This window comes from Poecilia reticulata, linkage group LG21 (genome assembly GCF_000633615.1).
Source record: "Poecilia reticulata strain Guanapo linkage group LG21, Guppy_female_1.0+MT, whole genome shotgun sequence".
Lineage (NCBI taxonomy): Eukaryota > Metazoa > Chordata > Actinopteri > Cyprinodontiformes > Poeciliidae > Poecilia > Poecilia reticulata.
Window position 1 is genome coordinate 11,333,720 of NC_024351.1, and position 24,202 is coordinate 11,357,921.

General features: G+C 39.8%; 1 protein-coding gene across 10 annotated transcripts in view; it reads right to left on the reverse strand.

The window, feature by feature from the left end:
• The window catches only part of gphnb (gephyrin b), an 88,678-nt gene that overhangs the window by 48,712 nt on the left and 15,764 nt on the right, over positions 1-24,202 (reverse strand). For all 10 annotated transcript variants that reach the window (XM_008397480.2, XM_008397476.2, XM_008397479.2 and 7 more), the window contains exon 2: positions 4,335-4,413. In XM_008397480.2, the coding sequence (XP_008395702.2) occupies positions 4,335-4,413 (79 nt within the window). The remainder of the gene's footprint in view (positions 1-4,334; positions 4,414-24,202) is intronic.

A 24,202-nucleotide genomic window follows, 5' to 3' on the forward strand; every position in this document is an offset into this window, starting at 1 on the left:
TTGTCCATAATGGCCATTTTTGCGCTTGGAGAAAATAAGGGAAAACTTACAGGTTGAAAACCCCGTCCAAACTGTAAATTATACAGACTGAAACATCATATTGTGCAAAAAATTTAACTGCAAAAGGGATTAGTCCTGCTTACAAAATAATATGGCAGCATGAGTTTGTAGCGTTCTGATAAAGAGTTTGACTTTATTAGTAGGAAAACGCAACATTTCATTTTTGTAATGCAGTTATACATCTTTATGACAACAGAAATCCATTTGTCAAAAGCTCGGCTAAAGGTAGTCAGCGCTGAAGATAGCATTTTGCCTTCGGTGTGGACAGATCCTAATGCAGCTGGAAAAAAAGAAGAAGAAGAAGAAGAAGAGACGCAAGAAGAGGGGGCAGACAGAGAGGAAAACGGGGGCGGATGGGTGAGAGAGTGGCAGTAGTATTGGCCTGAAAGCTTGGACATCTCGGCCAAATCTTACAATGAATAAAAGACGAGCACAGAAAGAAGGATGAAGATGGGAAGCTTGAATAACAAAGAGAGGCACAAAGTGAAAAGGGTGCAAAAAAAGGGGACACACTTTACAAGAGAGGGAGGATTTGGAAGTGCGTGTGTGGATGTGTGTGCGTGCACAAAGGTCTGCTGCAAATCTCAGTGGCTGTGGGACACTTTCAAGAAGAGACCCATCTGCCAGGGTGATTTCATTAATAATACACGCTCTTTGTAGAAAGCACTCAATCTCACTCTCTGTATTTTTCTTGCATCCACACACACACACACACACACGCACACACACACACACACACACACACACACACACACACACACTACATCCAGGGGGGAGACAAAAGCCTCCTCGGTCATCTCCACACTCCCAGTAGTAACATAGAGTTGAGCCCATTAGAGGTAAGTTGTTGGTTCATCCATATGTAGGAAAGCTCTCAAGGGGTGACCTCTCAACATGTTTGCTGATAGTAGGGAAGGTGGAGGCAAAGGATGAGCTCACTCCTTTAAACCCCCACTGTGTTGAGAGCTGAGAGTGGCCACCACGGCGTTCCACTCACACACAAGCCCGGAGAAACAAACAATATTAAAAAGTGTGCAGAAACACTCCACCCTGCAAGGGTTATTTATGGACTAAATGTCACCATGCTTCAGCTACGCCGTTTCTGACCGTTTCTGGCTTTCGAGTTTAATTTCTTTCTTTAAAACCGCAGCAGCTACACCTCTAAATGCAAACGTCTGTGGCGAAAGTGAGCAGGTCATAGTGGATTCGTTTACGCTCTGCAATTCTTCCCTTGGATATTTTTGGAGCAAATCCAGAAAAAAACACTAGCCAAATATGTCAACTTCACACAGAACATTTTGTCAAACAGGAAAGACAAATGTTCATCTTAAATAGACAGAGAAGAAGCATGAAAATGTGTGTTTTTATATTTAAATACTTAAGTATTAACAGGAGGTTTTCCAGTAACAGTACTGGAAAACCTTATTATTGGGTAAAAAAAAAAAAAAAAAATCTATGTGCTTAACTTTAACATTAAGGGATTTTTCTAAAATGTTCACTGTGAGGTTTTGCTACTGCTTTAAAAGATCATTTAAAATTAAAAAAAAAATCTTCACCAGGGATGGCAAATGACCATTTAGGTTTGTTTTTTTATAAACATGTTTTTGTTCTATGACGTTGAGAGCTAGAAAATACTTTAAACTTTTGCCAATTGCTCAAATGCTGCAAGATAATATCACAAAGGCAGTAAATATACAACACACAATCCTATCACCGTATTAAAATGATAGATTAATGAGCAGATGTACACGTTTTTTTGAGGGGGTTTACAGTAAATACACTAAAAATCGTAGAGCAACAAGTGTTCAGCAAAGAAGCTGACAGATCTGGTGCAGGGATTTTTCACTTTGTCCTCATTTAAACCGTCTTCACCACAGGTCTGTCCCCGTGTCCTGGAAGCCTTCAGGTTCGTCTTTGTCCCTGATCAGACAGTGAAATTAGGTCTTGTGTCACACGTTTGATTTTTTTAATTTTTTTTCTGGTTATTTTTAGTCCTGGCAGTTTGCAACACTGAAGAAGATCTTTGCAGCCCAAGTCAGTGAAGGGTGCTGACAAACCGTTGACGCACAAGCATAAAAAAAATAATAAAATTCACACAGAGGCATTTATGTGAAGAAAACAGTTACATACACACACATATAGGAACATCCAGATGGATACACATCCACCGCTTCCACACCTCCATGTCCTTGAGTCTCATATTTGTTCATCTCCCCTCTGCTGCTAGGTCTAGCCTTTGCTTCACTTCATTTGTCTCCACTCTCCATCCGGCGCACCTCTAGATGCTCCCAAAAGTGAAACCAGACCGACTGATTCCACGTGCCAAAGCCTACTTGGGAGATGCTGTGATTATAGTTTAAACGTCCTACTGTGGTGCCTCACTAAATCTCACCTTCCATTCTGTCTTCACTTCTTCCTTTTGTTCTCCTGCCTTTTCTTCCCCCCTCCCCACCCCCAATGTTTTATTATTTCTGGCAGCTGTGACACACTGAACAAATGGTGTTCAAGCTGGTCATGATGGAGTCAACAGCAACAAACGAGAGGTTTTATGTAAACCATCAGCTCCACGTCAGACAGCAAGGCGTTCCAAAAGAACAGTAACCAACCAGTGCAGGACACAAATGACTGTTTTTAGACCAAAAACAGCCAGAGTCCAGTCTGCCCTAGCAAGGCCTAATTTATACACCTTGTATTTTCTCCACAGTTTGCTAAATTGACGTAAATTTTAAATGTCGTCATCTGTATCCATGAACCAACTTGGGTCTCCTAGGAGTTTCTGCCAGCGTTGAGCCACGATCTTTGTGGCCGTGCTGACTGTATGTGCCAGTAGGGACAATGCATAAAAATTTGATCTTGGTCAAATTGTTGCACTCCTCAAACACAAACTACCTGACTTCAGGTCTGCTGTAGAGATTTCAACTGAAGAAAGAAGACTTAAACTTAAAAAAAAAAAAAAAAAGAACTGTAAGTGATGTGCAACTATAAATTCAGTTCATTTACCATGATGTGATCATTTCACTACTTTGTCAGTTTGTACATTTGGAGTTTTGGTCTTTTTGCACCATTCTACTCTTTTTGGGTGTGAAAAAGCAGCTCCAACCTCCTGCAGCTCCTTATTGGTGAAGAAGGCAGCAGATACAGGGAGGGGGCAATAGCTTTTCATATAAAAATGTTATTCTTCTGAATTGTTCCCCTCAGTAAAACTTGGGTTTGGAAACATTGGCAAACTTGTGCAAATTTCTAAGTATAGGTACAAGTACAGAAAGTTTATAGTTGCTAAGAATAACCGCACTTATCATGGTATTTGCTAATATAAGGTTATAGACAGAGTTAAAGTTGATTTCTTGAGTAATTTTCTTTTTAAAGCTGCTTTTCTAACACAAAGGTTGTGATGTCACCTTCCTTAGTAACACAAATAATAATTGACTGCCAATCACAGAAAGGGTACGATAAATATTTGGACAGCCGTTAATCTCTAACAGAAATTGGGGGGAAAAAAAAGGTCTCCAAAGGTCAGAGCTCTAGAGATCAGGAATTGGTCACAGAGTTCTGTGCACAAATATAGTAAGCAGTTATCAAACAAGGTTGAATTGCTGTAATGTCAAAGATTTTCCCCGTGATTATTCTGCGTCACCAGGTGATGTTCTTACTAAAACCTGGACAACAGAGCACATCCTAAAGTCCTAACACTGGCAATAGACTTTAAAATACTTGAGTTAGTTTATAAATGACTGAATGTCTTAGTAACAAAAGATCTGCTGTTAACATATCAACCTTCCAGGCCACTCAGATCTTCTGGTTCCAGTTTACTTTGCCTCCCCAGAGCCAGAACAAAACATGGAGCATGCAGCTTCTATGACCCACAAATCTGGAACAGATATGGCATTGGGTCTATTTCTCAGGAACATGTTGATTTAATCTTACCAAATCTATAAAAACTTAATTAAAAACTAAACATACAAGCATTACAGAATTGCTAAATAATCTGTTGATGAAAACATTTCATTTTTTAAGATACCAAGGGTCATGTTTAGTTCTTGCATGGAAGGTATTTTTCTTCCACTGAAGAGATAACTTTAATCCATTAGTTGCAGTATTTCACTATAAGAATGCAAGCACGAATCTTTGTGTCAGAGTGAAGCCTAGATAAAAAAAAAAAAAAAAAAGGACTTTCAGATGGATTAAACGATTATGTGCATGAAGGTTTTGTTGTCTTTTCAGCTTGGGGATGAATTGTCAAACAAAGAAAAATAAATAAAGAGGTCAATACTCACAAGGAGGGGTCGTGGACGAGATCTTTGAGGTTGATGCCGCTGCGGTCCTCTGCTAGGTTCCGAAAACAGCTGTCGCTAACTGGAAAGAAAGAGACAGAAAACGTGGCGAAAATTTATTTGGCATAAATTCAGTGCAATACATGGAAGAGCTTCAGAGTTTAGTCAATGATGAGACTGATGCAACTGATGAGAAATGATTCATTCTCATGTCAGGCGACTCTTGACATGAGAAAACCTCATTCAGTCTAGCAAAAGCATCATCAACACAACAATGTAAGGTGCGTTCACACTGCAGCCTGAAATGATCCAATTCCGATTTTTTTTTTTTTTTTTGACGTAATGCGACTTGTATCCAATCTTTTCATGGCAGTGTGAACAGCACAGGTCGGACTCTTTTTTGAATGTGACCCATATCCAACACGTATCCGATTCAAATGCGACTTAACGTTCAGGTCGCATTCATCCCAACTGAACGTCACTGATTCTCAACAAATCTCACTATTCTGCATCTTGATACAGGCAAGCGGGAAGCAAAACAACAACCATGACGGACTATATGAGGATTAAGTTGTTAATATGTTGCTCCGGCCGGACAACAACTTCAAATATGTAAGCTATGCTCCACCGTTAGCCTCCATGTTTACTTCCGCAAACACTGAGCTCTTCTTGTTTTTATGGCAGTTGGGAGAACACTGGGAACGCTGACGCTATTGCGCCCTCTAGTGAGAATGCGGGACACTTTCAGGTCGTTTGGCTGTCCACACTGCAGAACGCATACAGGTCACATTTACTGGCAGTGTGAACGGCCCCGGCAAAAAAATCGGAATTGGGTCACTTAAGGCTGCAGTATGATTCAATTGAAATATGGGAAAACAATATTCCTGGCAAATATTCACCCATTAAAGGAAATAAACAAAACATATTTCAATTTCAATAAAATTTTGCTGTTTAAATAATCATAAACCATTTTTGTTGGTAAAACTGACAGGGACTTTACAATGAAGACTTAATGTAGCCCAAGACAGTTAAGCCATGTTGACATATTTTATTTTTATTGTTTGGTCGGAAAAGAAAGAAAGAATGAAAAAAAAATTATTTGACAGACTTCTAATATTTTTTTCACCAAAAAAAAAAAGAAAGAGAATATCAAATGTTTGGCATATCACAGCAAATAAAAAAAACCATGAGACTTTATTATTTTAATTGCAAAGAACTGGATAAGCAGACAGACTTTATGCAACAAGGTCTTAAGAATTAGGGGAAAATCAAATACACCGGGGAGGAGGAAAACACTGGATAATACTGGTCTTTTTATTTGTTTGCTTTTTTTAAACAATTTTCTTCTTTCAGAATTTATGTGTTGGGTAAATGCAGCAATGGTTAATTGGTTTGGCTTGCTTTTTGCTGGGATGATTTATACCAAGGTCCATTTCAAATAGATTCACAAACTAATTAGTTTAGCAGAGATACAAGGGCTGTATTGAAAATAAGCAATAAGTCAAGGTCAAGGGAACAAAAAAATCGGAAAGACCTTCAGAAAGTGTAAGCAAATACTGTTTAAAACCATCCGTCTGTCCGTCCATCCATCCATCCATCCATCCATCCATCCATCCATCCATCCATCCATCCATCCATCCATCAAACCCCAGACCTCGAACAATTCCCAGCTCCCTCCAAGGGAATGCCAAGGCATTCCCCGGACGGCCAGGAGTTGTAATCTGTTCAGCAAATCCTTGGTCTGCCCCGAGGCCTTCCCCTGAGGGAATTTTCCACAACATGTCCCAATGGAACGAAGGCACACATCACTGTACTTGTGCCCAAGACCACTTTAAAATTGTACAGGAAGTTTGACTCCTTGAAGGTAAAAGGAAAAGACACGAGGAGTGACTCGAGGCTTTTGCTCAGCAGCGAGTTCATCTATTAATCAAAAAACCGGTGCCCACGCAAAACAATCGAGTACTTATTAAGATCTTCTTGTACAGTTTTGCTGTGTCGTTTGTCACGTTACCGAGCTGCAATTAGGTGAATATGTCACCTCTGACTTACGGAGCATGTGCTGGTATAAAACAAAAAGTTACGATCACAAAGGTAGAAATTCTACCTTTATGGTAGAAATTCTCTTTCTACCATAAAGAGAATTTATGTAACTTTTTGTTACGATCATGAAGAAACTAATCAAAACACAATGTGATGAGAGGATCTTTAGTACAGAAAATAGTGAAAACAAGTTCTCCACTAAACAAAATTACTAAATTAAATGACTCTCAGTAACACCAACTTTTTTTTTTTTTTTGAGTTTTCAAAACCATCTGATTTGCCCAACATGTGTAAGACTAAATGATTTCTGTGCAGATTATGAGCTATTATGTATCTACTAACTGGTATTAGATTCTGCCATTGCAATTAAACATTACTAAAAAGAAATTTGACTTCATAAATTGAAGTCTTAAAATTGGGGCTCCGTCTCTTTAAGAAGCTCCTGCTCTCATCACAACAATGCTTCTCATTATGCTGTTGATTCATGATTATCAAGCTTGTTTTTTTCTATTTATGCGTTTGAACTATTGTACTTTTTAAGGCCCTCTTGTAGATGAGAACTAGTAATTAAATATTTTACCTGGTAACAAAAGTAAAAAAGGAAATCGGCATCATGCCATGTTTATTTTTTAAAGTTCTTTTTTTTGGGGATGACAAAAAAAATGCTGAGGTTTTGGATTAAAACAAATTGAGTGATGGCTTTGACATATAGGAGTCAACAAAGACTAAGGCATGTTTTAACTTTATTCTAAGGAAAGTCACATAAGTCTGCTTGAATATAGAAAACAGTCAGTCTAGCTGTAAAAGTTATAGGGATAAAACGAATATATCCCTTCAGGAGTAAAACTGGCTTGAAGATATAAAATGAATACAGTAAAGCCTTTGGCTTTATGCTAACTTCCTGGTAAAATTATAGATGAATAAATGCATTTTGTAAAATGTGTGCTCTAATCTAATACTGAAACATCTTTGTGGAATCCAAAATTGTAAATAGGGCATTTGGTGTCACACTGAATAAGAAAATAAATGTATATGTTTACATACATTTTTAATTTAATTGCATTACTATTACAAACCACAATTCACCAACAGCGGTCAGATAAAATCTCGGTTTCAGCTTCTTTCATAAGTAACAACAAGTCCCCAAAATCACAACTGGCCAAAAACTGTTTTGCTTTTTAATACTGTACCACACATAAATGTCGTCACCACAGGAAACATACGATCCACCAATCCTGTCATTTCCATGCACCTTTATTGTCTCCAAGCATTCCTTACAAAGCCACAGCTGCCCCTTGACTACAGAGCAGGTGTGAGTCATCATGGTGATCACAGTCATACAGAGTGACAAATAAGGTGAGATGCTGAGGAAGACAAAGACAAGAAAAGGGGGACAGAGAGACAGTTAAGAAAGATGGAAGAGAAAGACGATACGTCCCGTTATCTGAGGGGGTCACACATGAGTGGACGTAGTCGTGTTCTAAAATAAAGTCAAAACCCGACGATTTAGAGGGTGATGGCGTTGGTGTGGTGGATGTAAGCCAAAAAACTTGATGTGCTAGAAGTAGTCAAGACTGAAAATGTCATGATGTTGCTCAAATGAAGTGCTATGATCCATGAACGAGAGAAAGGGGGGAAAGGGCCCGAGCAAGGGAGGGGGGGTGAAGCAAGAAGGGTGTACAAGATGGAAGTAAGCTGTCCAGTAAGGCACGCAATCAGGATGGGGTAGATGGGTCTGAGAGATTTAGGGAAAGATGCGAGAGAATATAAAGACGGGAGGAAGGAAAATTTGTTAAAACAGGAGGGTGATAAAAACGAGGCACTGCTGATGGGGCACCTTTGTGCAGAGAGAGGTAAACACAGGGAGCTGGACGTAGCTCTGGGCTCTGGCAAATAAATCGGAAAGTGCTGACATTTGCACACCAAGTCAACTCGGGAAGAGAGGATGAAACAAGGGAGACAGAGAGACTGCTGGAAAAGGGTAGGGGTAAGCAAGCAAAAAAAAAAAAAAAAAGAAAAGTAAACGGGGATGCAAAAACATGGAGTACACCTTTGGTGTGGAGGGCCGTAGCTGCATAAATCCACGCGTGTGCATACGTTTGTGTGCGACGAGGAAACTTCTTTCAAGACTGCAGTATTCCTTACAAACACGCACACTCAGAGCCTTCCTCAGTCTTTCTCTCCCAGCTACCCCTTGATCTAAAAATAGCCGCTCCTCTCTCCTACAAGAGGCAGCAACCATTCTGAACCAATCAACACGGTCTGTCAAAGGCATCGGTATCCACCACCCCTCTGAGTGTGTGTGTGTGTGCACGCACGCATTCGCCCGCACATGTGCAACAAGAGGGAACTCCTAACTGAAGGTAATAAAACTGCCCTCCCCTGCTGCAAAAGCAATCCCTTCCACAAAACAATGGCTGGGAAATAAAACTGAAATTGAGAGGAGGAAAGGAGCAAGACAAAAAAAAAAAAAAGGAGGGAAGAAAAGAGGAGAGAGTGGAAGAGAGGGACAGGGAGATCTGGCTGCAGTGGAAACAGGCTTCAAAGGAATATTAATGTGATCCTGTGCAAGAGCTGAAGAAAGGGGAAGAGACGAAGGCGGGAGAAATGGAGGAGGGGAAAGCAGAGCAAAAGAATTTACGACGCTGCACCCTCCCACATCGCTCGCTCCGGCTGTGCACCTTTCTCCAGGTGAAGCAGCTCATATAGACGTTCATTGCATCTTCTTGAACACTGTAAAAAAAAAAAAAAACCTGGAGCAAATCAATAAAACTTAATCCCGCTCAGATCTGCTTCCACTTGTAAAATCCTGATGAAAAGACTATGTATCCTAAATTCAGGGGATTTTGACATCAAGTCTTTGACAGGTTCTAAAATGATTTAAGTTTAACCTGAAGCGCATCAAACCACCAAGGATATTCGATATTGGGGATATTTAATAAACAAAGACTAAAGTCTTAATCAGAAACATGAACCACACCTCTGGATTACTGCAGCTAAAGATTATTTTAGTAGTCAATTATCCTATCGATCATTCTGATGATTAACTGAGCAACGTGGTTAACTCTTAGGATTATTTCATACGATATTAGAAATACAAATAATTGACAAATAAGGCAGTCTGGAATCTCTTCAGTTCCTCATGTCAATAATTCCAAGACATGCTTCATTTTCTTTACTTGTTATTCATAATAATTATAGAAAAAAAATGTTTGCAAGGACCAGCTTCTTTCATGAGATTTCTTGATTCGTTTGTAAGGAATGCTTTTGATGTTTGAATTCGATCACAATCTAAAAATAACATATTACAAGACCTACAAGTCAAGCAGCAAACTTTATTATCAAAATAAAATTCTTATTTCGTAGGGCATGTAGTAAGTACCGTCTGTTATTATAAATTGTCTGCACCTGTGAGTGGGTGTAAGTTCAGAGGCCTGGATGTCCACAGGCCACAGGAGTGGGTGGAGATCAGGCCAGTGCTTCAGAAGCATTATGCCAGGCAACACCACTCGTGTATGTAATCCAGATTACCAAAGCCGAGCATAAACGGGTTAATATGGCTTCTGGAAAGGGTTAGAGGCTAAACTGTGGCTGTGCAAAGAAGGTCAGGACACGAGAGAACAGCATCAAGAGGGCAAGAGAAAAGGAGCGGATCTGGGAAGAAAAACAACTAACATTTAGTCCGATTACAGGCTAAAGATTAAATATTCATTTATTTCAAATGATTGTCTTTTCCTGATCAAAATTTCAAGCTTAAATTTAGGAAACTGGCTTTGGTGTACAAGTCCAATAGAAAAGTGAAAGTTAGAAAGTAGCAGGAGGAAATTAAACAGATGTGTTGTTCTTAAACCTGATCTTAATGCATTTTAAAATAGATTAAAGGTTGAAGTTTAAAGCAGAATTTAAAAGATTTTCAAATAGAATGTTTACTTTTAATACTTTATAAAACGCATTAAGAATGTTAGTTGAATTATCCTTTTACTGGAAGAATTGCTCAAGACTGTTTCTTTATTTAACCAATTATCATATCAGGAATTCCCTTGAGATAAGATCTCTCTTTCGAGGGAAACCTTTAGGGAACCACATAAAAATAAAGTTCACTGTTAAGGATGTGATAAATAACTCAAGACTTTTTCAGAGAACTTTATATCAGTAAAGTATTTAAAGAGGCTCAAAGAACTAAACTCTTTTCCCAAGGTGAGATGTTTAGAAATTCAATACATATGAACCTGGGATGTTTAAGGAATATTTGATACCAAGAAGTGAAAGTCAGGATCACATGCCTTTTTTTTGTGTGTTTTTTTTTTTTTTTTTAGCTGAGCGCAAGAAAAATTTGGGGGACAGAATTGCTGGAACATAGAAGTGACTTCACATTAGCAAGGGCAATGCAGTCTAGGTGTATTTTCTGAAACAGTTACTTTAGCTTGCAGCCATGAGGCATCTCTAATTCAGTAACTTGGCTGGCTAGCAGGCTGTGTGCTGTCAGTCTGTCAGCGACTGGCAGGGAGGGTTCATAAACTGCTAATATGTTCCACTCAATCATTTCCGGGACATAAAGCAGTCAGCACTCATTATCTCCCTGGGATCCCACACTAATGGGGTTTTCCCTTATAGGATGCCCTCATACACTCTCATTCACATGCATCCCTCACATCGAATGTGTCTGCATCTCCAGTTACATGTGTGAAAAGAATAAAAATCCTCAAAAGCCTCATGTTATCACGTGCGTTAACTCAACACGCAGCCTCGACGCATAGAAGGGCCTGAATCATGGATCGTACTGAAGGCCAGAGCAACAGGTGCTAAAGTAGTGCTAACAACTCTGATGTTAGAAACTGATGTTAGAAGTAGAACAGTTTTGGCTTTGTGGCAGGCTACATAGAATGAAAAACACTAGGGATTCAATTTAATATAACTTCTTCCTAAGTCCTAACTCAAAGTTAAGGCCTAAACAAAGTAACATTCCTTTGAAAAAAAAAAAAAAAAAGCAAAAGTCTGAATAAATACTTTAAAAGCCCTTCAGAAAGACATTGTATAACACGCATGATATTAAAAACTTTGCGCTTCACACAAATCTAAAACATCTTGACATCTCGACTTTTTGGATATCGTGTAAGGATCTCACACAAAATCTAAGAATCTCTTTCCCGTAAAGGTCTTGTTAAAAAACAAAAGCACATATGTTCTGCAAGCTTGAAAGAGCCGCCTCAGTTCTTCAGAAAGCAGGTCATAGCAGCTGGTAAGAAATTTAAAGAGTTCTCAAAAGAGTAGGAAATCAGCCATTCGTCTAGAAAGGGTTTTAAAAGTGGAGGACATGTAAGACAACTGACAGCATGCTCAAATCTGATTGTTCAGGCACGTTCATTCTGGCAGGAGATCATAAAATGTAAAAAAACAAGAAGTCTCAAAATATTGAATTCAAACCGAATGACTGAGCTGAACCTTAACACGGCAACACAACAAACAAACGCGTCTGCACCCTAAACGGAACTATCTTGGAATAAAATCAATCACCGATGTATTTAATTGACAAACAAAATACAAAAAGGCCAGTGAAAATTGGTGCGCACTAAGACAGTTTGCTCTCTGAAGAGCTGCTGCCCTTTAACGTCACTGGAAAGCCATCATTTCAAAAAATGCTGCAGACATTTGACAAACACAGTAGTAATTTTACACTTTTTTTCACAAAAGTCCTAATTGACAGTATCGCCTGTTTCACCTGCCCAGCCTAATGATTAATATCATCCTGTTCCAGTGTTAAATGTTCCTTAGAAATTAGCTTATTGACCTTTGAGAGTGTGTACCTGCATTATTATGGCATTTTGATGCTGTTAATTAACAATGGTCTCAAAACTTCAATACCATCGTTTATCGTAATAATTTCTGGGACAATTAATTGCCCGGCAAAATTTGTTGTTGTGACAGACCTGCAACTGGGATTGTGTTCTTTTCACAGATGAATCTTAAACAGATTTGTGTTGTACACGAGAAAAGAAGACAGGTTTGACGCACACCAATTAAGATATTCCAAGAAAGAAACTGAAAGTTACAAAGCATGACGATGCCACCACCATGCTTCATGGTGCGTTCAGCTTAGTGTGGAAAAGCAGCATGATATGTGATCAACTTTAAACGAGACTTTTAACCCTCTCGTAGATTATTCAACAAGCTTAACCAAATAAAGTGCTGAACCTGGTTGCTCACTGCATCTCGATAGGTGCATTTGAGACAGAAGAACATCCACTCAATGTCCCAGTAGCCCACTTTGCACCTTTGTTGTCCATTGTCCTCTATTTGCTTGCAGCAGTGCAAATGACCCTTCAGTCCCACAGGAGCTCAATTGGAGGTCACACACTGGATTGGTCGGACTTCTGCTGGTGGGAGGGATAACACCTTTCCCCACCAATAGGTCTCATCCCAAAAAAATACATCACTGCCACCAGTGTTGTATTTTATTAGCTTGTTCTGTGTCAAATGAAAACACTGGGCCTCGGGCTTCGGATTAACTGGGTTTAATGATGAACAGAGGGTTGGATCCTCCTCCAGATTGTAATGGGTTGGTGTAGACACATGACTTGGGGGAGGGGGCTTTCAGTTCTACACCCCTCCTATAAGCTAGAAGAGCAGAAAAGCAACAGTGCACAAATAACAGCATCTTCATTCCATGGCAGGATAAATTTCCAAATTAATAAAGACTTCACGGTGCTAGGTAAAATATAGTAACAGCAATAACAGCAGATAACCTAATCTAATATAAGACCACTGTATCTTAGCAACCTTGTTAATTCGGAGGGGAGCGGTGGGGTAAGCAGCAGAGGCACAGTATTCATCATCAAAGACACACCCAGCAGCAACACACACCCACACGCACGCACGCACGCACACACACACACACACACACGCACGCACGCACGCACACACGCACACACACACACACACACACACACACACACACACACACACCAATTACTCACAAAACTCTCAAATCCACTACACGAGGCACACACACATGCTTTCTTAACATTAGCCACAATCTCAATCACACTGTGATGCCTGTGACAGCACACACACATATGTGGGACTACACACACATATACACACAGATCTTGAGGCTTACTGTAAGCAGCTGGGAGAATGGAGGGGTGTGAAGCGGAACAATGGGATCCTAATCGTTGGGCTGCATTTCAAAGCGTAGCCCCCTTTACAACACTGTTTCTAGATAAGATTAGAAAAAAGCTATTTATATCTAGAGGGAAAGAAGCCAACCAGTGGCTTCATTTTCAGTTATTTGAAGTCGGATCTAAATTGGGGTGGAGTTACATAATGCAAGGGAGCAACACTTTGCTGTTCTTGGGTGACTGACTTGGCAGGAGCTGGTAAAAAGGGAATCGAACCAAAAAAATAAATAAAAACATGCACCAAACCGTTGCTGCTAATAATTCACCTTTGCAGTTCACTGATCACCGCCATTACACCAAACGAGTCCAGCAGGTTTATGGGGACACAGCGGTGGGCCGGCTTTGCATCTGAATTCCAAAGATATTTCAGTGAAGCTCAGCCAAAATCCAGCATCCACGCTGAGCCAAGGACAAAACAACACAACATTGCCTGGTCCCTACACACCAGATGTGTGGAGAAAAATAAATAAATAAAAACACAGGAAGAGGGAAAGACCATTCAGTTCTTTGCAGCCGTGTCCCAGGAAAGCATGCAGGCAAGGCCCACTCCTGGCATCGGCTTTGCGTCCCGGGAGAGCAGACAAAGCTCCAACCCAGCCACAGTAGAGGTGGCGAAGGAGGAGAGGTTGTAAAGTTGGCATGTGGAGTTTAGAGAGGGAGAACTGCAGTCTAACCTTGACAGGATTAAGAGAGCAAATCACAGTGAATGAAAGGAAGGGGTGGGGATGCAGGGAGAGGGGAGCAGTAGTGATGATACTATGATATTAAATAGGGAGACCAGTAAAAGGAGTAGTAAAGGAAACGAGTAAGTTATTGGTGAGGGGAGTGTCTGACATAAAGGTATTAATGTAAAGAATGTGAATGATTGGAGGGTTCAGTGGTTGCATGAGAATTTGAGGTTTAAAGGTTTTGAAGCATAATAAATGAAACACTGACCAACATGTTTCATGTGTATGATTTTGGTGATGGCACTCCACAAAATGTAATAAAGGTGTAAACTGTTGACAGCGTACAGTCAACAAACTGTTTTCTTCATAACTTTGTAATTTTCTGTTTTTACTGTGTAAAGCACCTTGAACTGCCTCGCTGGGTGCAGGAGGGTTCATGTGTAAATCGGATTAGAAACTGTTATTAAGGGAACATGTGAATTGTAAGAGAAAACTAACAGTGCTCATCACTCTGAACAGACTATTCACATGAAGAAACTGAAACATGGTGGCAGCAGCATCATGCTGTGGGTTTGAGATTCTTCAGCAGGGGCAGAAAAGAGAGTTCAGAGTTGATGAGGAACTGATGGAGTTAAATCCAGGGGAGTCCTACAAAAAAGGTGATAAAGGCTGCAAACTGTTTTTTATTCAGGGGTTAAAGTTCAAATTCCAGCAGGACAAATCAAACACAGAACTACAACTACAGTGGAACAGATTAGAATAGTTTTATGTTACATTGCCTAGTCAAAGTAAATATCTAAATCCAGATGAAGATCTGTGGACTATAAAATTAAGCTTCACAGATCAACTTAACTGCTTTATTACCTTTATTTTTGACGAAAACTGTGACTTTATAATTATTATTATTATTATTATTATTATTACTTTATGCAACCTACAACATTTTCTTGAGGTCTTCTGATTTGGCTTCAATTTGATAAACATTCATGAGGATAAACCTACTTATGTGCAAAGTCAAGACACATTAATAGGATCTCATAGCATCTAAATTTAGACTTATTAGCAGTGCGAAAATAAACAGGGGACGTTTTTGTTTTCTGTCATTTGGAAAAAGTATTACCCCATTATAAATATCAATGTTTTTGTGGCAAGATATCACCTTATTTGTCAAGTAATCAAATGTTTTATTCATTGGTTCGTCAAACAAGGATGATTACTAAACACCAGACAAAAAAGTCAACCAACCTATCAACCAATGCCCTTCAATCTGAGGAAAAAACTTCTAAAAGCTCCTGCCCACCATGTGTATCCATTATAAGCCAGCTAGCAGACAACTTTTCACTTCTCAGTTTACGTAGCATTCATATAAACTTTTCTTTCTTCTCTCAACATCAGCAAATAGCCCAAGACTGCAGCAGTGAAAAGCCTGCAGCTCCTCACAAAGACTTGACGTACTGTTATTTTATTAATGTGTCCATAAATATTGAAAGAACACATACTAATGAAGCCACGTTAAAAAGTGGACTATTTACAGCACCAGGGAACACATGCAGTGACCTTGAGTATTTAGTCCTCCTTTCTGCCTTCTATGCCCTTCGTCTCACTTGCCATGAAAGGAATGCCCCGGCAGCTTCAACATCATCTCGACACACACCCCCCCACGCACACGCACACACACACACACACACGCACACACACGCACACACACACACATTTTACCTCCTCAACAACCTCTGCCTTCTTCCCCCTCTATACTTTTCTATTTGAATGAAATCAATGGATTGGAGGTGCTTGACGATCTGCCACACCCTCCTGCGAATATTAATTATAAATCACTGGCGCAGGGGATAATGAGCCCTGTTTCTAATGACAACAGGCATGATGAATGTGTTCGTGGCTCGACATCACATTATCATGTACCCAAGCAGGAGTGTAGGCACGTGAGCTAGTGCAGTGCAACGACTAGGCAGCAGCGTGGCTGTTGGGCGATGAGGTATTGCAGACATTTCTCCAGGTCGCGTGACATTTTGATGTTAAAGGGCCTGCAGCATGCTAGCGCTCTGTGACATTTCAAACAGCTGTTGATACTCGCATCATGCAAACTCAATAGGATGTACAGAAATGTATCAAAGCAAGTAGTATCGGCAATTACGTGACTAAGTATTTAAATGGTGTAAAACACAAAATGAATGATTACCAGATGTGTTGTAAAGTTCCTATAAAGATAAAAAATACCTTTAAAAAACACTATTTAGTCAGCACTAATTGAAAGAAAGAAACATATGAAGACAAATACTTGCTAAAGTTACACTGAAATTTTTTTTATATTTCTATATTATTCAATGACAGGGAATTCAATTAGGCCATCATTGGCGGAGAGAGAGCAAGACTTTTATGTCTTTTTGTAGATAACAGGAAGGCTAAACTGAGCACAGAAAGTTTGGTTTAATTTATCCTTTTGAGATTTCAGTGTTTCTCCTGGTGGATTTTGGAAATCCAAAATTAAAGCTTAGGATCTACACCCTTATAAACAAATATGGACATCTGCTTTGTAATGTTAGTTATACTAACTGCAGTACTGCTCTAATTCATAAGATCAGATCTTATGAATTAGATCTAATTCATAGATCTAATTACTTAGATCTATGAAGCTGAAGCTGGGGTTAATACCATGACTGTGGAAGACCAAACAACTAAAGGGCCTCAGAACTATAACTTTGCATCTGGTAAAGATACTCGAGAGGTTGGTCTTCAACCATCTTCGTCTTCTGGTGTACAGTAGTTCGTCTACCAGCCTGGCATCAGGAAGGATGATGCCATCATCTACCTCCTGAATCAAGCTATGGAGAAGACTGGAAGTGCTGTGAGAATCATGTTCAGGCTCTAGTGACCAGGCCCAAAACCATGATGCAGTGCTGGATGCAGACCTGACCCTTTAGAGTCACATAAAGACAGTTACAAAGTCAGTCTTCTATCACCTGACTAACATTTCCAGGATTAAAGGACTAAGGTTGCTGCAAGATCTAGAGAAACTCATCCACATTTATCTTTAGTCGCATTGATTACTGTAATAGTGTCTTCCCAGGTTTGCCTAAAAAAAAGTTAGATAGCTGCAGCTGATCCAGAACACTGCTGCTCGCATTCTCACTAAAACCAGGAAAATAGAGCAAATCAATACAGTTTTAAAGTCCTTACACTATCTCCCTGTAGATCAGAGAATATACTTTAAAATACTCCACTTCACCAATCAATCAATGATTGACTTAGCACCAAAATACGTTAAAGATCTGTTGCTGTTGTATCAACTTTGCAGACCACTCAGGTCTTCTGATTCTGGTCTGATCTTCATTCCCAGAGCCAGAGCCAAGCATGCAGAAACGGCATTCAGCTTCTATGCACCACAAATCTGGAAGCTGAAACGGATTTATTTTAAATGAAGCTTAAAATCCACCTGTTTAGAGTTGCTTTTGATTAGTAGACAGTGAAACATTGATCAAGATATTTGATGTGAATTTGCTTGATGACTTTGATATGATATATTTGACAAAATGTAATGTTTATTGCTTGTTTCATAATTGATGACTGTATAATGTTTTATAATGTAAAGCACTTTGAAGTGCCTGGTTGCTGAAATATGCTATACAAATTAGCTTGACCAGATTTATTTATTTATTTATTTATTTATTTTTTTTGTGCTTTCAACACCTTCCAGGGAGGACAGCTTAGGGACAAGATGGACATGTCCAGAGTGGACAACCACTTGTCCCAGTGGATCCCGGACAACCTCACTGACCGTCCACTCTCCACAGGGAACTGTGGTGGCAACATACTTCTTCATCCTTTACACTGCAGACTTCTCCATTAACTCCCCACGCTACCATCTACACACTCTGACTCTGTCATAGTGGGCCTCATCACAGGTGAGAATGACTCAGTATAGACAGTAAACACAAGACTTTGCAGACTGGTGCAAGCAGAATCACCCCCTGATCAACGCTGCTAAAACCAAGAGGTTGATAGTGGATTTCTGTAGACGCAGACCCACCTCCATGACACTGGTGGACATCCAGGGCGGGGACGTGCACAGGTGGACACTGGGAGGTGCTAGAGCACCTGCCTTTTCTTTTCTGATCAAAACATTGTCTTTCTGACATCTTTTTTTAAAGGTTTTATTGGCTCTAGTGGCCTTTATTTGATAGTTAATTGACAGGAAGGTTGGTAATGAGAGAGGGAGGAAAGAGATGTGGCAAGGGTCGCCAAGCCGGGAATCGAACCTGCAATGGTCGCATCAAGGACTAGGGCCTCCATGCATGGGTTGTGCTTAACCCATGCGCCACCACAGCACACCCTGTGACATCTTTTTTTAACAACATATTGTGTGTAGCCCAAGATGGTATATGGCTATTGATTTTAACATAGAAATTAATAGTATATAGACATTATCTCCAAGCTGTTCCAGTAAAAAGTCTCATTCTACTAAGGTAGTCGATGGATCACACAAGATGCCCTTTTTTCCCCCCACTCGAGCACCTGTCCCACAAAATATCTGTGCACGGCACTGGTCCTGGGAGTGGACATTGAGACTGTGGACTCTTCTAGGTACCTGTGTGTTCACCTGAACAATAATCTGGACTGGACTCAAAACACTGATCCTCTTTACAGGACGGGTCAGAAGAGGCCGATTCTCAGAGGGGACACTGCAACGTAACAACTGACTGGAACATTTTGTCCCATATGCTAAGGAACACTGACTTGACTTTCACATTTTCTCCTCGGGAAGCCCCCTCATTTACAAGTACATCAGTGCAAGCAAGTTTGTTTAGGATTTTGTAGTTGTTCAAGTGATCCGACACAGACGATGCGAACAACAACAGAACCGGCTATGCATACTGACTCTACTGCAAACTGCTGCTGCCACTTGCCGTCCTGCTTGGCAACACAAATCTCATTCAAGCATCACTGCAACTGCTCCATAAGACTGCTACCGTTACATTTCTTAATTTTCACTGGCCTGCAGAATTGTGCAGGTCAAAAACATTTTTAAAAGTCAAAATGATTAAAGTTGTTTTAGGCTCACTGAAAAACAAACAAATGAGTTTACCTAAATGTGTGTGTGTGTGTGTGTGTGTGTGTGGGGGGGATTTATAAGTTATACACCATTCTCGCATTTGAAGCAAATTTGGTTGAAAGCAGCTCTATTGATTTCAACAGAAATGCTTACATTAGCATCTATAGCTGCACATTTTTGACTCTTCCTTCCTTTCTCTCTCTGCTCTGCCTCCATTTCCCTTCTTTCCAAGCCTCTTCCACCCACCTTCTCCTCCTACTCCCGCATCCTTCCCTTCCAAGCTGCTGATGCAGGGAAACCCAGGGCTGCACCAGCTAGAGGTTCCAGTTAAACAAGCAGTGTAAATCTGCATGGTAACACAAAAGTCATTCGTTGTGTGTCACTCAAAAAAAAAAGAAAAAAGAAAAAAAAAAGATGGAAGGTTGGAAACTGACCAGGGATTGTAAAGGATAGTTATTGGCTAATATTAACAATGTGTCTCTTTATCTTGTGCCCTTCAGAGTTAGTCGCAAGCCATTGCTGAGGTCTAATCAGATCAGGTATCGATTGGTCTTTATAAAGAAAGTTATGGGTTATGGTGCAACTGCAGTCAGTGTTGCAGGTCAAGATTAGGCTGACAGATAGCGCTCCAGAATCAAAGTAAAGTCACACATTTATGCTGAGTAGAGACATTATTTGATGGTCAGAAAAAAAAAGCACATCTTGAGCCGAACCCTGATAGAGACAAACACGTCTCAAGAGATTTACCTGTCAAACTGATTTCTAGGGCACCCGACAAGACCATATTGTAAGTGACACATTGTTCAGTAAGTGGAAAGTTAATTTAAACTGCATCCCCATGGGGTCCCCATGTGGCAAAGATGGCAGCCTCATCATCGTCTGGCCCACTGTCTGCCTCCCTCCCATGACTAGCCTCCATTCTCTGCCCACAAATCCCATTTTATTGCAAGCCCGACTTCTGAAAAGGCGAATCGAAAGCCTGATCAGCACAGCTGCGACTCCGGCAAATTGTGTCCACAATCATCGGGAAATCAGCGGACAAGCACAGAGGAGCCCAAAAAGTGTACAGCACCAAATTTTAGAGTAATAAGCTCAAGGTCCAGCGATCATTCAGCGGAGGGAAAGAAGATTGTGACGGTTCTAAAAAGGTGAAAAAAAATAAAAATAAATTCACAACAGAAAAAGACACCTAAACAAAAGTGATTGGATGCTGGCCAAACAGCTAAGTTTGTGATGACAACACTCAGTCAAGGCAAATATTTTTAGAGCACTGCCTCAGTTGATGCTGAGATCATTATAGTCAAGTACAAGTTTGAATTGCTTTTTCTACGTAGCCCCAGGGGTGAAAGTAGTTTTAAATTCCTGGTGGTACTATGACAAAATATATATCTGTGCCGATTAATTTTTTTGCGAAGCGATAAAAGCTGGTAGCTCTTGAATTGCGGCAAAATAAAGCTGTATTTCCTTCAGCCCACTGGCTGCAATGTTGACACCTTGAGGTGCCATGAGACCTAAATTCTGAACATCATGGCATGGAGTGCATCCCAGTTTTCCATGTCTGGCATATAACCATTCATTTTAGCTTTTAAACTGGTTCTATTGGTCCTGTGTCCAGACAGAGGGATAATCAGTAGCCCAGCATCATGACCTGCTTGTTCTGAAGATCCTGCAGCTTCCACTTCTCTTCCTAACATGGCRCCTCCTCACCCTGACTCTCATACTGACAGGAGGAACCACAGAGCTCTGTTAGGTTAAAGCTCATCTTCTGAAGTTGGGATATTTTTCCTCCAACAGGTTCCAGAGGAATCACCTCAAACCAGATGTTGGACTGGATTTTATTTCAATGTCATTTGTGAATGTTAGAGCCTCATTTTCAACAGTGGAGCTATAAAGGTTGAAAAAGGTTATCATTTTGGAGAAAATCTCATCAACATCAATATTTCCACTAAATAAGAGGCAAAAAACAAAATTGTTTGATAGAGGAAAAGCCTCTCAGACTCTGAGCTCAAAGCATCAAACTGTTTTTTAATATTAGACAATTAATTTAATTTCACATAATTATCACGGTAGAAGCCATTTGTTTGTTAAATACTTAATAAAAAATATATACCGTGTTTGATGTTTGTTGTAAATGACGTATACTCACAAAGAACGAGGTAATTAGTCCAAGTTAGTCGTTTATTGAACGTTCAGAAATTACAGCGGCTGTGATGAGCCACAGCAAAGGTAAAGAAAGGTAAAACAACCCGAACAGGTGATCAACTCAAAGCCACTTGCACGTTTTTTCTCTCTCTCTCTCTCTCTCTCTCTCTCTGTCTCTCTCTCTCTCTCTCTCTTTCTCTCTGTGTCATTTAAGCACACCCGTTGCCATGGCAACCTCCTGCGCTCCACAAGCCGACCCAAGATTACATTAAAAATATAACATTCAGTCTTGTTACAATATTAGGTTTGCAGGCTTGATATTTATTTTGCGATCATTAATAAACCTCTCGTGAACACAGAGGTGGTTGATTAGTTCATTTTAAACTCCTGCTCTGCTAGTTATTTTGGTAATGGAACCGAAACGCACAGAATTGCGCAGCACCTTATTGAAACAATAATTTCTGAGATTGTTTGTTGGGTCATTAATTTGAACATGCTTTGTTGATTTTGTTGTTGTTCTTTCATAAAGTTACGAACGTTTTAAGCGAGTCAGAGGAGGACGTGCTGGTCTCAGCCTCCTGGCGCCGTTCAGTTTGTCACCTCATGCCGAGATCGACTCAAAACCTTCTGCGATCGACGTAGCGCACCGCTGCTCTAGCAGCACGAACAGTTCAGAAACAATATGAAATGAGAAAAAAGGTATTCATTAACTGATTAAGTCGTGTTTTAGATTGTTCTTGAAAAACTAATCAGTGAAGGCTGATTAGTGGGTGCAGTGCACTCACGGCTGCACAGTGAACCCATTCATGTTTTACAGCAGACAGCCGCTCCTCTCTCTTGTAGGTACTGCGTACCCCCGCTAAATCTTTTAGGGGTACACAGTACCCTGCCGTACCCCCTTACTTTCACCCCTGCATAGCCCTAAGAAGCAACTCAAAAAAGGCTGTGCAAATTAATTTAGCGCTAAGTTTAACTAATTGATAGTTATTAGCTACTATTAGTTACTACTGCATGACAGCTCATTTAATGACAAATCATGAAACCACTTAGCTTTTCAAATACTCACTTGTTCCGTAAACAACAAGTGAATATTTGAACATTATATTTAACATTATATTTAAATGTTAAAAGTAAATATAGTGAGTTTATTTGGTTTACTCTGGACTCTGGAGTAGTGCAATATTTTAATGGCTGAAACCAGACAGATAAACTAATCATTAGTTGAAGTCTCCAATGTACTTTACTTCTATATACATTCACCATCATCACTGACAAAGACAAAATAAATCTTGTTAAAAAGTCAAGGCAATGACCACTGATCATTTGTAATTACGGTTTTTCTCGTTGACTTTTAAAAACACGGTCCAAGGAAAGCTGGTCAAATGGACAAAATGGACAAAAATGCAGACTCACTTCCATTAAACCATGACTGATACCTGGTTCACATAAACAGAGATGCCCACTCACACATATGCAGGAAGGGCCCCATGCGGAGTTGTACTAATGATGAAGCCTGTAAGCAGCTGCCTTCATTACATTCAAACCTCTGGACGGTGTCTGCAATTACATTCCAGCTTCCCACTATCAGAGCTCACCCATGTTCACACAAGCACGCACGCACGCACGCACGCACGCACGCACGCACGCACGCACGCACACGTTTGGTTAAGATACGATGGCAACAAACACCTTTCTGACTCCATCGGTGCATCCTCTGTAAAGTGCAATACAGAGTACACAATGAGCATGTGTCGTACATTTCTGCATTCAGGGATCCATTTTAGGAGCAGATTTTCAAGATACTTCTGAATCAAATCTAAAAATATTTTAGATTATCTTCAAATAATTTATGTTAATCTTTCAAGCTGCAAGGTCTGCAGTTGAAAATGATTCTCACTGTGGATTAATCTACTTGCTACATTAGTTACTACTCATTTTACATGCCCACATCCTATCAGGCTCAGTGTGACCTTCAGCTCATGGAGATTTTTTTTTTTTTTTTCCATTTTTAGGAACATTTTACTTTATCTTGGAAAGAGCCACACAAACATACATTTTTTCACCTTTCCTGTAATTTACGTGTCATTTTTTAAGTTCGAGAAGATGTAGTTTTTCTGTCTAATTAATCAAATCTTCAATATGTTCCATCCGTGACCTTTACATTTAAAGAACGGCTGCCATTATTTGATAACTTTTTTCCCCTGACAATTTCACTATAAGCTTGTCATATTTCCAAAGAGATGTTTGAGTTGGAATACAATTCTAGTTTTATTTAGGTGACAGAAGGCGCAAAGTTACACGAGACTATTTTTATTGCTAGATATTGTCATGGACAATTTAATCATAAACATTATCTTGAATCAGCAGTGAAGACAGCCAAACCGTTATTGCATTTGCAGGTTTTTTTGCATATCAGTGAGATTAAGGCTCACGAATCTTATAATATCACTACTTGCAGGTCTTTGAGTTTGGAATAATCAGATAATTTGTTCTGGTTTTAGTTGTATGCACAGATTATTTGTGAGATTTGTGCCTGAACTCTGACTTTTTTTAATACTTCATTGTTGCTATTATGTACACAAGCAATATTTTTAATTCAGTCGTATGATTTTGGTGAATATTGTAGAGTTTAGTGCTGAACAAAAACTGTGAGCTACATGCATTTCTCCCAATATTTTCTTTTATGAAGTTTGTGACATTTTGAACTATAACTAAAGATTAGGGTGATGGCAAGGAGGCTTTCCAATCTCAAAGGACAAATCACAGAAGTAACAT